Source organism: Pelecanus crispus, chromosome 11, assembly GCF_030463565.1.
Source record: "Pelecanus crispus isolate bPelCri1 chromosome 11, bPelCri1.pri, whole genome shotgun sequence".
Taxonomy (NCBI): Eukaryota; Metazoa; Chordata; class Aves; order Pelecaniformes; family Pelecanidae; genus Pelecanus; species Pelecanus crispus.
Window position 1 is genome coordinate 13103486 of NC_134653.1, and position 12129 is coordinate 13115614.

Genomic DNA, 12129 nt, shown 5'->3' on the forward strand with positions numbered 1-12129 from the left:
TGCCGCCTCCGCGCCCCTGCGGGGCTCGCCTCTTCCCAGGGTCCGGATCCCGCTCGGTCTCTGGGGTTTTGCCCTTTCCTGCCGCCGGGGCTGGGGTGTGCGGTCCTGCGCGCCCCGCTCCCGGCTCCGCGCCGGCGCCCGCCGCTGCCGCCCGCCCCCCCCCGCGCCGGACGGGCAGGTCGGTGCCCGCTGCCGCGCCCGCTGCCCCCGCCGCCGGAGCCCGCCGCAGCCCCGCACGGCTGCATGCCCGCCGCGGTCTCGGCACGTCTGGATTCGCTGGAGTCTTGGGCCTTCCATGCGCTGCTGGTGCTGCCCTATATGTTTTACGTGGGCTTGTTCTTTGTCAACGTGCTGATCCTGTACTATGCCTTCCTGATGGAGTACATCGTTCTCAATGTAGGCATCGTCTTCCTGCCCGAGGATATGGACCAAGCTCTGGTGGATTTGGGAGTGCTCTCCGACCCCGGCTCCGTGCTCTACGAGACGGACAGCGAGCTGGATGTCTTTGATGGGTACTTGGAGTGACGCCCCGGGGCGCTCCGAAGCGCCTGCGGGGACCGCCGCGGCCCCGGGAAGCCCTCGCCGCGTCTCGGCTCCCTCTGCGCCGCATCTTCCCTTCCAAATGCCCCCCTCCCCCGGTGCCGGGGGGGGGGGGGGACCCGCTGCCGCCGGCCAGGGCCGCGGACGCGCACGGAGCTCGCCAGGGAAGTAAGTCACGTCCTCGGGCTCGTCCTGGGCAGCGGCCCGCGGGGCGCTCCCGGCGCCGCTCCGCCCGTCCTGCCCGTGCGGGCCCCCGCCCGGCGCCGCCAGCCCCGGGGACGCGCACGGCCGCGGCTTCCAGCACCGGCGAGCTGTGCGGGCTGGGGCCGGGGCCGGGGCCGGGCTGCCTGCGGGTCGCTGAGCGCTGCCCGGCCACCCCCGGCGCTTCCTGCGGCCCGGCACCGCCGCGCAGAGCCCAGGGGCCGGTGCGGGCCCCGCTCCGTGTCCTCCGCTGCGTCTCTGCCGAAGGGCTCGTGTTCACGGTTCGGAGCCACTGCAGCGGTGATGCTAGGTGTTACAGCTGGCCAGCAGCTTTGCTAATCCGGTCTTGAAAGCAGCTCTGAATCTAAATGAACACCCAGGCTAATATTTATTGAAATTCAGAGACCCTACTCGAGCCAGAAATACATCTTAATCAGCTGCCCTTTAAAACCTCTGTCTTGGATAATAAGAAACCTGCCCAGCTCGCCATTCTTCCCATGTCAATCGTAGCACGAGGGTTTGCTTGATCAATTTATCGTAGTCTTGAGTGATACTAAAACTCCGGAAATGTTGTAAGGATTTAGCAATTTAAAACACTGAAATGCGATTGGGAAGAAAATCACTTTTTCTAGCTAGGACTTTCTGTGCCAAATGTATGTTAATGAAAACAGTCACAGTTTAAATTAAAAATGTGTGAGCAAATCTGCCAGTAGAATTTTTAACAAAATATTGTCTGTAAATTTGAAAACCAGTTCAGGATACCTTTTTATCTTCTATTTGAAATTATGGAAATAGGAAATTCTGTTGTAAGGTTACGAACATAACCTTGGTGAACATACTATACAAATACCATTTAACATCAAGCTATTTTAATCAGTCTTCTAATTTAAAAAAAAAAAAAAAAGGGAAGCAAGCCTTTCCTGTAGTGCTGTCCTTCACACAGGTTAAAACCATCTCCTAAATATTAATATTCAGATTCGATCTAAAACAATAGTAGCTGATTTTGGTCAGTAGTTTAGAAGGAAAAAATGGATATTTTTGGTGTTGGAGTAACATTGATTGCACAAACACAGCTGAACAAAGCTTGGTCAAAGGCACATGGGAGCGTAGAAGTGTGCAGGGGGGGAACAGATCGTTGTTGCTACTGAAGAAATTCCGCTGCATATAGTTACTGCAAATTAAAGTGTCCATACCAGCATTTGGTGGCCCATCCCAAGCAGCTGGATTAGAATCCCTTCTGCTAGAATAGAAGGTCTGGAGCAGAACTAAACTCCCCACCAAACGCTCTTGCCTACTTTTGTGGCTGCCTCCTCCTCTCCCTTTTCAGCTGGGCAAATAACACATATGCTGTGTATTCCAGGAAAGAAAGAAATAAAAAGTAATGGAAATTTTAGCAAAATCTTTGGTGCAAAAAGCCCTAGCCCTTTTCTCTCCCAAAATACCTTTCCCCAAACCCCGAATCTTATTACTCCAACACCATCTAATACAGGGATTAAACACATTTTTTTAATCACTTTTTTGCTGACTAGGATTTGTCATGATGAGTTGCATCTAGTTTTCAGGAGAACAACAGACATAATTTTCCTCAGTGGATTTTTCCTACTACATGAACATATAGTTTGATAGAGCGTAAGGTCTGAGCGCAGTGCTGTTCAGCGTAGATAAATGGGCTTCTTGAAAATTTCCTTCATATTAATAGGATAAGCAGCTCTGCAAACTTCTTGATATTCTAACTATAAAACCATGTTACCTTCATATGTAGAAACCAAAATGCAGAGGTCTTCACAAAACTCAGAAGTCTCAGTCTATATCCACCTTGAGCTAATGGAGCTCTGCACAGGTACCAACTCCAGCCTTGATCCTTTAATTTGGAAGTTGTCATGTTTGATGATGGTTTCCACTGAGAATCAAATCACAAATCCCTGAAGTTAGATAGATTATTAGAGACCAAAAAATATACTATTACTGTGCTTCGTCTATTTATATATTTAATTATATTTATATATGCAGCAACCAGGCCCCAAACTGCATAATCATTTAGCTACCAGGCAAGGACTCAGCATGTCACCATGGAAAGGAGTTTGTGTTAATATCCTGGCTACAGGTTTCTTCACTGTTCTGTGCCATTCCCCCTCAGCAGTTCCCTAGCAAGGCAGGCAGAAGAGGGCCCTAATTTGGAGCTGTGTTTTCTGCTTTGGGAGCAGAAGTAAGGCACTGAAAGGGAAGATTTAAATCCCTTTGGTGTCTAGCCTGCAGTGACCCAAGTTCTGTACGAGTGTTAATCATGCTCTCCAGAGGCCTAGGAAGGCTGCCCACCTGCCCTGGTCACGTAGATCCAGAAGTGCTGAGGATTCACAAGGTGCTGCAGGAAGAATGGGTCTGGTTTGCCAGCAGAGGTGAAAAATATATGGGCATTCTCTTTGCATTAAATATAAGAGGAGTGTTCTTCATGTGACTCACCAGTGATTACTGAGAACAGCTAAAGAGCTATGATTAGCCTTAGCTGAAACCTTGCAGCATGCTCCTTGAATTTGCGAAGCGATGCCTTGCACCCAGGAGGTGAGTGGCATGCGTGACAGGGAAACAAAGGTGGGAAATCCCAAGAGGCGATACTGCAAAATGTGGAAAGGCTAATTCAGATGTAAAAATAAAAGAGCATGTGGATCAGAAAACCTCTGTTCTCTCTTGCAGCAAAACGTTCACTTGAATAAACTCAATAGGAGCAAAATTATGTCCAGGTTTCTGAGCATAACTGATGGCAGAGATTGAAGGTAGACAGCTAAGCAGCTCAAAGAAGCTTCCTATCCTATTCAAATGGAGAAATCCATCTGTGTAAACTGAGCAGAATTGAGCTTGCTCGTGCCATCTGCTCTTTTAGTGTGAGTGTTTCAGGTTCTTTATTATATTCAAAGTCCCCTGGAATAAGGTGTTATGACTGTTCTCCTTGTTCTTTCTTAAAATCAGATGTGACTCATCATGAAGTGCTCTCATCGGAAAGAAAATGAGCAAAAGTAGTCAATAATGAAAGCCGAATAGGAAATACTGGATTTATTTAATCTTACAGTACAAGCATTACCTATATTTTTTCATCAAGGTGAATTACGATGAACGTCTTCAGTGAGCAGAATCCAGCACTCAGAAACTTGTGACTCAGCACTAATGCTGAATGCTAGCATCTAAATCATGAATCAAAGAAATATCTTTACTCACTAGCTCATCCATATAGTGCCAATTAGAAATGCAGGCTCTGTATCCGAGAGACGGTATGGCCCAGTGGAGAGGGAAATAAGCATGCTGGACTCCTTCCTGTGTCTGCCACTGATGTCTTCTGCGAGCTTAACTCACTTTTGCCTCCTTTCCACCTCTCTAAAACAGAGACGCCACGTAAAGGAACAGATCAGAAGAATGTTATCACTAGCTGTGTCAGGATACACGTAAACAGCATCAGAATCCACCTCCTGACTTCTTCCTTTTCAGACTTTGAATCTTAAAAATAATAAGCACAGTGATCTGTTACTTATTTTACCTTGCCACTTTTCACTATGCTCTTCCCTTATTTGTAGAAATCTCCATGTAAAATAAAAAAAAGGTGGCTTGTTGACTCCATGATACAGATCAGTCGGCTATTTTATATGAGTTACAGTAACAAGAGTATTAAGAACACTAGCTGTGGTTTTTAGAACTGTGTTTTGAGTTCCTAGCTGTTATTAAAATTAATAGAAGTTGAGTGCTCAAACTCACCTGATAGCTCTGCTTTAAAGAGACTTTTGTACTCTGACTCTTCTTAACAGGAACTCCATCGTAGATGGAAGGAAGACAAAACCGTTGTTAACTGATGAACTGTCCATACACACTCATTAACCACAGCCATGGACAGTCCCTAAGTGATTTTCTGCCAAATGCATTCATTCATATGATGCAAAGAGAGGAGGCAGATTTTTAAAAAAGTTTTCCAAATGCTGCTGTTAATAACATGAATTAAAATGAGGCATAGAAAATAGAGACATTCAATTTAGGATAGAAATAGTTCAGGCCTGAGTATTTCATGTGTTAAGAGCCCCAGCCACAAGTGATTTTAAAGAATAATTTAAAAAATAATAATTTCTGTGGTTCTTCCCTACAAAAATGAAGCTTACTGTAATCAACTTGCTTCAGTAGGTGGCAATAGCCAATTATCAGTTTTAAGCTGTCAAAGGAATTAAGAAACGAATCCAATTTAATTCTTCATGTTTGTTTCCTCTGGAGGAGGGGCAAAGTGACACTGTAGTTTGGCTAGCAACTAGCAATCCTAAAATAGAAGGAAAGAATAATTTGTTTAGAGACATTTAGTTTGTGTATTTGGCCAGTCCGACTCTTTGCATTTGTCCCCTCATAATGATTCTAATTTATATGGCATACAACTGTCCCAAAGAATTAAATAGCACACAGAAGTGGCTAAATCTTTCCATTTCTTCAAGGAAACTGTCAAACTGTCTTTCTTTTTCCCAGCTGAGTTTTAGTACTTTGGCCACAAACTTGGAAAAAAAATAGCTGAATAGTTTGCATGATGCTCTCTGAAGACACTGACATGTTTCTAATATATGTGATAAAAAGGGTAAAGACTAGTAGCAGCCATATATGGAAAATAACGGTATAATGGAAAATGTGATGTGCACTGAATGATCTATTGCTGGGTAAAGCTCTAGTTCAGTTAATAAGGCTATATAATATACTCTTTGAAGGGCCAGAAAAAAAGACCCAAGGCTTGCTCAGACAGTAGAGCCCAAATAGGCTGTGAGATCTGAAACACACTCTTGCAGAAAGGCAGGAAACAGAAAGCAGACAATGTCAGGATGCGAAACAGAGTCACCATGTTTCCTTTGGTCCAGCCCGAATTGTGAAGAACAGTAACTTCACAGACAGAATTAGCAAAAAAATCATGACTGAGTTTCTTCTTCTAATGCTCAAGTTATGCTATAATAGCCATACTGTTAAATGCTTACAGGTGTCTTTTAGGCTATTAGAAGACTATAGTTCTGAGATTTTAAAAATATTTGCTACCTTTCCATTTTCCATTGTTTTTTGAAATTTTTGAAATTTTCTGTTAAAAATTAGCTTCACATGAAATTTGAAGGACAGGCTTTTAATCAGCTGAATAGAAAGGCAAGACTGAATATCTTGGTCAATTGTATCATTCACACCCCATTTAATACCGGCCACTACACATTACAGTCTTGGACTAGCAGCCCTACAGCAGCATTTGAAACTTCCATTAGACAGCTTTATACTTTGCTTTGGAGGCCCAGTACATTTTGCTGTGCTATTTTTAAGTCAGCTTAGAATTTGATCTACAGTGCAGAATACTAATGATCTCCCTGAACTGTCTGCTGTAGATCAGAGTTTTTAGTTCAACTTGGAAAGCAATCAGATAAACATCAAATGAGTGACCTGATAGAGCTGCTGTTTCCCCTTTTCTTGTTCCTAGTTTAAGAGACAGGATTTTGAGCATGTGATGACTGTTAGCAGAGTACTGTAGCTGATAGAGACTTGACAGAAATACCTCACTGGACACAAAAGTGCTTCTTGTTTCTGACCTAGCATCTACAGTAAGTGGCACACAAGAACACACGAAATGTCATGATGTGTCAGACCATGATCACCCAGCCCTGTGTTCTGCCTCTGAGAGGGGCAGGGGTGCTCTCTGAGAGAGCACATGCTGTTGACCAAAATCTGCACTCCATTCTCTTCGTACTTTCCAGAATCCACAGTCATAGAATGAGGGATGTTAGAGTGCACCTTGCTGCCCGGTCCTTTAGCAAACATTTTCCAAACCCGCCACCTTTTGCCCACTCAATGTTATGAAATGCTTCCGGAGTTCCTTGCTATCAGTACAGCATCTGAATACCTGAAAAGAGCTTTATTTTCTGCAGTCTTGAAGATTTCTCTGTTCACTCTCTTCTCCAGGTCACTAATGGCGATGTTGAATAAAAATCGGTCCCTGGTATACCCTGCTACTGACTTCTTTCCTACCAAACCTTATTCTTTGCTTCCAATCTTTTAATCTGCTTTCAATCCATAGCAGAATCTTTCTCCCAGTACTGCGTCAACCTGTTTGCTCTTGGCTTCCTGTAATGCCTTTGTTAATGACACCGTATTCCTCAGTCTGTCCGTGCTCATGCAGAATGTGACCGTCGCATTTCATTCTTCATTCAGACTCCTCGTAGATTCTGTTACGCCTTCTGCACATGAAATGGTGGCAGCCCTCCTGCCTCAGGACCCCTTGTGCCAGACAACCTGGCACACGACCTGCTGAGCCTTCACTTCGAGCACAGGAAGGGAACACCAGGAGAGAGGCCGTGTTTTGCCCCGCAGCCCAGCGACAGCCTTTTCATAGAGCTCCACGCTTAGAGCAGATCTGTGAGCAGGTCTGTTATGGCTTTGTATCACAAACTCCCTTCCCATTATACAACTGTATTAGCACCTTCACTGTGTAGGGTCCCCTGCCTTGCCACGCTGTGCAGAAGGCCTGTAATACCTATAAAAGGGAAGGAGGGAAGAGCTGTCCTTCCGGAGACTTGCTCCACACGGCACAGATGATCTCCTGAGCTGCAGGCAGCCAGGGAACCTGCTCAAGTCGCTAGTGCCCAGCACCTTCATAATCCACAGCTCTGGTTCTACTTAAAGCCTTCTCAGACCTTGTGTTTACCTCTGATGATAGTAAAAAATCACCTTTTAATAGCTGTCGGATACTTTGACCCAGTCAAGGCAAATTAGGTAAACTGGGATAAAGCAATATAGCAGTAATTTATTATTGTCAGTAAGACCCAGAAGTTAACCCAACATGTTATTTAACTCCATAACTACTTACCAGTGGATCCAAAATGCTTTGAACAAAGTGACTCTAAAGAAAGAAAGAGACAGTGGCTAAAATCGGAGGCTATGTCAAACGTAGGCAATACATAATTAACACAATTATACAAAAAATAACAACACTCTAATGAACAGTATCTGGTTAAGAAAATGTAGCCAGTTCAAAAATCAGTTTTAATAGGTAGGTCTAATGATATAAAACCTAGCATAAAATAGGCTATCCCACTGTACGTCACAGCTGGTTGTACTTTCTTAAGAGCAACCCTTGCTAATTGACCTGATGGACTGTGGCTGACAGCTTATTTTCATACCCCTCACACTAGTATCATCATGCCTCCATTAAAATTACTCTAAGGACTAGTGTGCTCTGACATTAACAGAAACTGTTACATTAATTTCTCTGAAAGGTTGTTCAGGCCTTTACTTCGCATTAGCCATAGTCGCAAAAAGATTTTGATTTTTTTATTCTTTTTTTTAAAGAAGTCAATGGCATGGTGCTATATCTAACATACACAGTGACTTCTCTGTTCATTTTAGGTCTAGAGGGTTACTCTGTATTTCTGTGTTTTCTTTTAAACAGATTCATTAAACACCTGAAATGGATTATAACCAGGTTAATGGATCAAGTCATGGAAAGAAACTATACTCTGAAATGTAGAGATGAAAAGAAGGACAAGGGGACAACAAGAAGAGTTGTCATCAGACCTTGTCAGTTGTGACTTTTCTTCATGGTCATTGCCTCTTGGGTGTGCACTAAATGCAGTGATTCATGCACCATACTGGGCTTCCATAGGTAATTCTGGGATGGACTGTATGAACGAATAATATAAGCTATGTTCTGTTGTAACAGAAAACCAAGATGTTACTCAGATTTGATAACCTTTTGAATAAATACCATGTCACCCAATGGACATGCTCTACATATACTGCTTAAGTAAGTCGTACAATCACACATTGAAAACTCTACCAGCCAGTAGTTCAAAGACAGTGCTTTCTCAGGGGAAAATATGCAGGAGTGACTGTTCAGGGCAGTATTATGACAAGAACTGTGCTAGTAAGATATTTTATTTAAATCATGAGCTTTGAAATAGATCAGAGAGTGAATTTTATGTCAGGTGGATTCATTATCTAACAGAAGATACTTTGCAGGTTGTCTAAGCTCATGTTCCTATGTACAGATGTGAAAGCAATACAATAAAGACTGACCTTTTCCATGAAAAAGTAAGCAGTCATTTGTTGGAGTTGTTCTTTTTCAATTTGAACAGAAAATAATTGAAATATGTTTTACAGGAAATTCCAGTTTTCCTGCAGGTACCTGCAAGTAGTTCCAGATTGTTGAGATGGCCAACATGTAAGAAATCCTTCTCATGAACAACTACTTAAAAAATCAGACCTGAGCTGAAACACCAGGAACTGCACACTGTTGGGGGGAACCACATGTTATTGAGGGCAGGTATTGTACTGGTTTTATATTATTATATTTTTTAGAAAAGTCTAATTTTCATAACTGTGCCGTTGTTAAGCCAAGTTGATGTACCAAGAACATTTCAGATAAAGCAGAATTGAAAACATTCTCCTGAACTCTCTCCATGCATTATGTCTGTCCTCTGCGGTCTGTGTCTCTACCACCTGCTCCGAGCTCGGGCTTTTGGATCCAGGCAGATGCTGTCATGAGAGTCTCTTGACAGCTAGTATGAGGGACCAGAGGGTGACAGTTTAGATCCCCCTTGAAACAATGACCTTTTTTCCTGTCTCTGTGTGTTGCACTCAAATGACATTTTTTAACTCCTAGTGCAGTAGCAATTAGCTCCCAGTCCCCAAAATTCTGTGCCCCAAATGCAATTTTCAGCTGCTCCTGCAAGAAGTGAAGCACTGTCATTGAACTAAGTAGCATTTCTCCAAGATAGGTTCCATCAGATAGAGTTTGGGGCCTTAAAACACTGACAAGTGCTTTGTTCCATACAATTCCTGGCCTGCAATTCAGCGATGAAGTCACTTAGGACACAATATTCTAACACATAAAGATACATTTAGGGAACTAAATCCCCATTTAGGCACCTATCTATATAAAGAATAGCCAAATTTACAGACTTGTTAAGCTTGCGTTCACATGCCCATTTGGTACTAACACAAGAAAGGCTGAATTTTGCTACTGAAGGCGGCATTCCTGCTGCCTATATAATTAGAAATTCATACTGTTCACAGAGATGGCTTACGCTCATTTTTCAGGGTCACATGTATGCCGTTTTAAGAACATGGTTCAGTTTGTCATTACAGGTACTTACTGCAGTATCTACTAGTTTGTAATAATTTCATTGCAGTGGGTTTATGCCACATGATGCACAGATCAAGCGATACAAATGCCACCAAGTTGGTCATTGTGGAGATGCTGAATCTTGGATCAAGATTTCTGATTTCTCAGAACAGCTCAGCTTCATACGTTTAAAGGTTGGGGAGAGTACTCAGGTTACAGAATCTGACTACCATCACAACACAAGCCTTAGCATTTTATCAAGGCTTCTTTGACAATACAAAGAGTATGGGCATAAAGAGAGTAGTATTTTTCTCATCCTAAAAGATTTTTAGAGCACAGATTTGATCAGAACAGCTTTTTTAGCGTAGCCAGTGAATTCAGTCCTGTATACACAAGGCATTCATTTGACAAAAGCATTTTGGATAGGCTTTGTGCCACCAGGATATCCAGACTTTGAACCTTGATTAATTTTAGAACTTTTAATTGCAAAAAGTCTGAAAGGATGAAAACAACTTTTTGCTGTTACTAGCAGGCGGCTTCAGTCAACACTTTCATATCTTCTAATTCTGGACTTACAGTCTGTCAGTTGGCATTACAAGATCCCATTGTCTGTTATGAAAGAATTATTTCTGCATTTCCAGACCACTGAACTAGTAAGTGCCAGCAGGACCAACCTGTCTCCCTTGTGCTTTCCGTTAACCTACAATATGAAGCCCTGAGCATGTCATTATGTTCAGAAGCCAGCAGTGGTTTCATAGTATTTCCAAGAGAAAAATCAAAATAATTTTCAACAGGTACTACAAACTACTGTAAAAGGAATACTCTCTTTTATTAATACTTTAAAAAGAGGTATAAAGACAACCAAAACACTGTGTCATAATTTATAGTCTGTACATTATAAACATACGTCTCCCACTAACTCATAGAAAGAGATCAGCTGCAAACAACAAAGCAGGCCTGCCTTCCTTCCTTCCTTCCTTCTTTCTTTAATTTGTCCACCCTCCATCCCTGCTGTCATCTTGACATTCCGCAGGCACTGAAACTTTAGCAGAGAAGTGTAATTTGCTGGAAAGAACATAAAGATGGGTTTTTGAACTGTTTAAATTGGGGACTTTTTTAAACCCAAGTAACGGAGTATTTGAGAGGTTAGTTGAGAGATTCTAGTTTGCATAGATCCTTGGGTCAGTACTGTCAGTGTTCCCTAGCAGAAGAGATTTCATGGGGGTTATTGAGCTAACCCTGAGCTAATTGTGAAGTAGAGACCTCCCTTCCCAATTTGTGGCATATTGAATATTCCAAGCTTTTTCCATCCTTTTTTGTTTCTCTGTCTCCAGAGTTTATCTGGACAGAATGCTAGTCCTGACAATGGTCTCTATACAATTACAAGTTCTCTCCATGTTCACAGACCTGAAATAAAAGAAGAAAAAAAAAAAAAGAGAAAAGAAAAAAGGAGACAATTGTTTTTCTATTGCAGTCAGCAAGACCGGTATTTGGCCCATATATCAATGAGGCCAGCAGCACAGACACGTGATAACACTTTGAAATATGTTATTGTCTGTCATTGCCTAGTTATTTGTAACTCTGTAAAAGGCCACATAAACCACACACAGTAGTGATTTCACTGTCAAGTATAAAATAGATGCTTGTACATTTATGCTGCCACCTGCAAGTGAGAAACTAAATCCCAATCCACCTGATCTCATTTATATGAACGAAAAAAAAAATTGAAGTTCTCATTTGAGTCGGAGTAAAAACCTTTGAAGATTATCACTTCGAGGATTTCTGTGCAATAAACTGAAGCTATTTGTATGCATTCAGATTTCTGTGATGTCAGAAAAATCCTTAATAGTTTTCCAGTTTTAATTAATTTCTTCCCTTTACTTCTTTCTTTTTCCCTGATCTTTTTGAAGGATTCTTTAACAAGAGAGTGATAGAAAATAGCTTTCTATCCCTCAAGACAGCATTGGTGATTAGCATCAAGAAAAGAGCCACTTCTAGGTTCTCGTGGATAATCTTACAATATCAGACTGTTTTCTAAGACTGATCATTCTTATTTATGCTCCTGACCCTAATGCTTCAAATCAGTCCAGACAGGTGAAATCTGTAACATTGAGCTTTGGAAGTCCAAAATCATCAAACCGAATTTGATTGCAGTTGCCACTGGCACTATGAAACAATTAGATTTGATCTGTCACTACTTCAGACATTGCAGGTCCAGCAGCTTGCCATCTGTTCTTTGATGAATCGATGATGGAATTTTATACTATCAATATTCTGGTGATTCC

General features: G+C 42.3%; 1 protein-coding gene across 1 annotated transcript; it reads left to right on the plus strand.

Moving 5' to 3' along the window:
• Window positions 1-243: 243 nt before the first annotated feature.
• Window positions 244-525, plus strand: DEXI (Dexi homolog). The gene has a single exon (XM_075719343.1). It carries the CDS (start codon window positions 244-246, stop codon window positions 523-525), a length of 282 nt encoding a protein of 93 aa, XP_075575458.1.
• The last annotated feature ends 11604 nt before the right edge of the window (window positions 526-12129 follow it).

Bases quoted from the DNA above. Each gene is read 5' to 3' on its own strand.
- DEXI (XM_075719343.1), top strand. From the start codon at position 244: ATGCCCGCCGCGGTCTCGGCACGTCTGGATTCGCTGGAGTCTTGGGCC.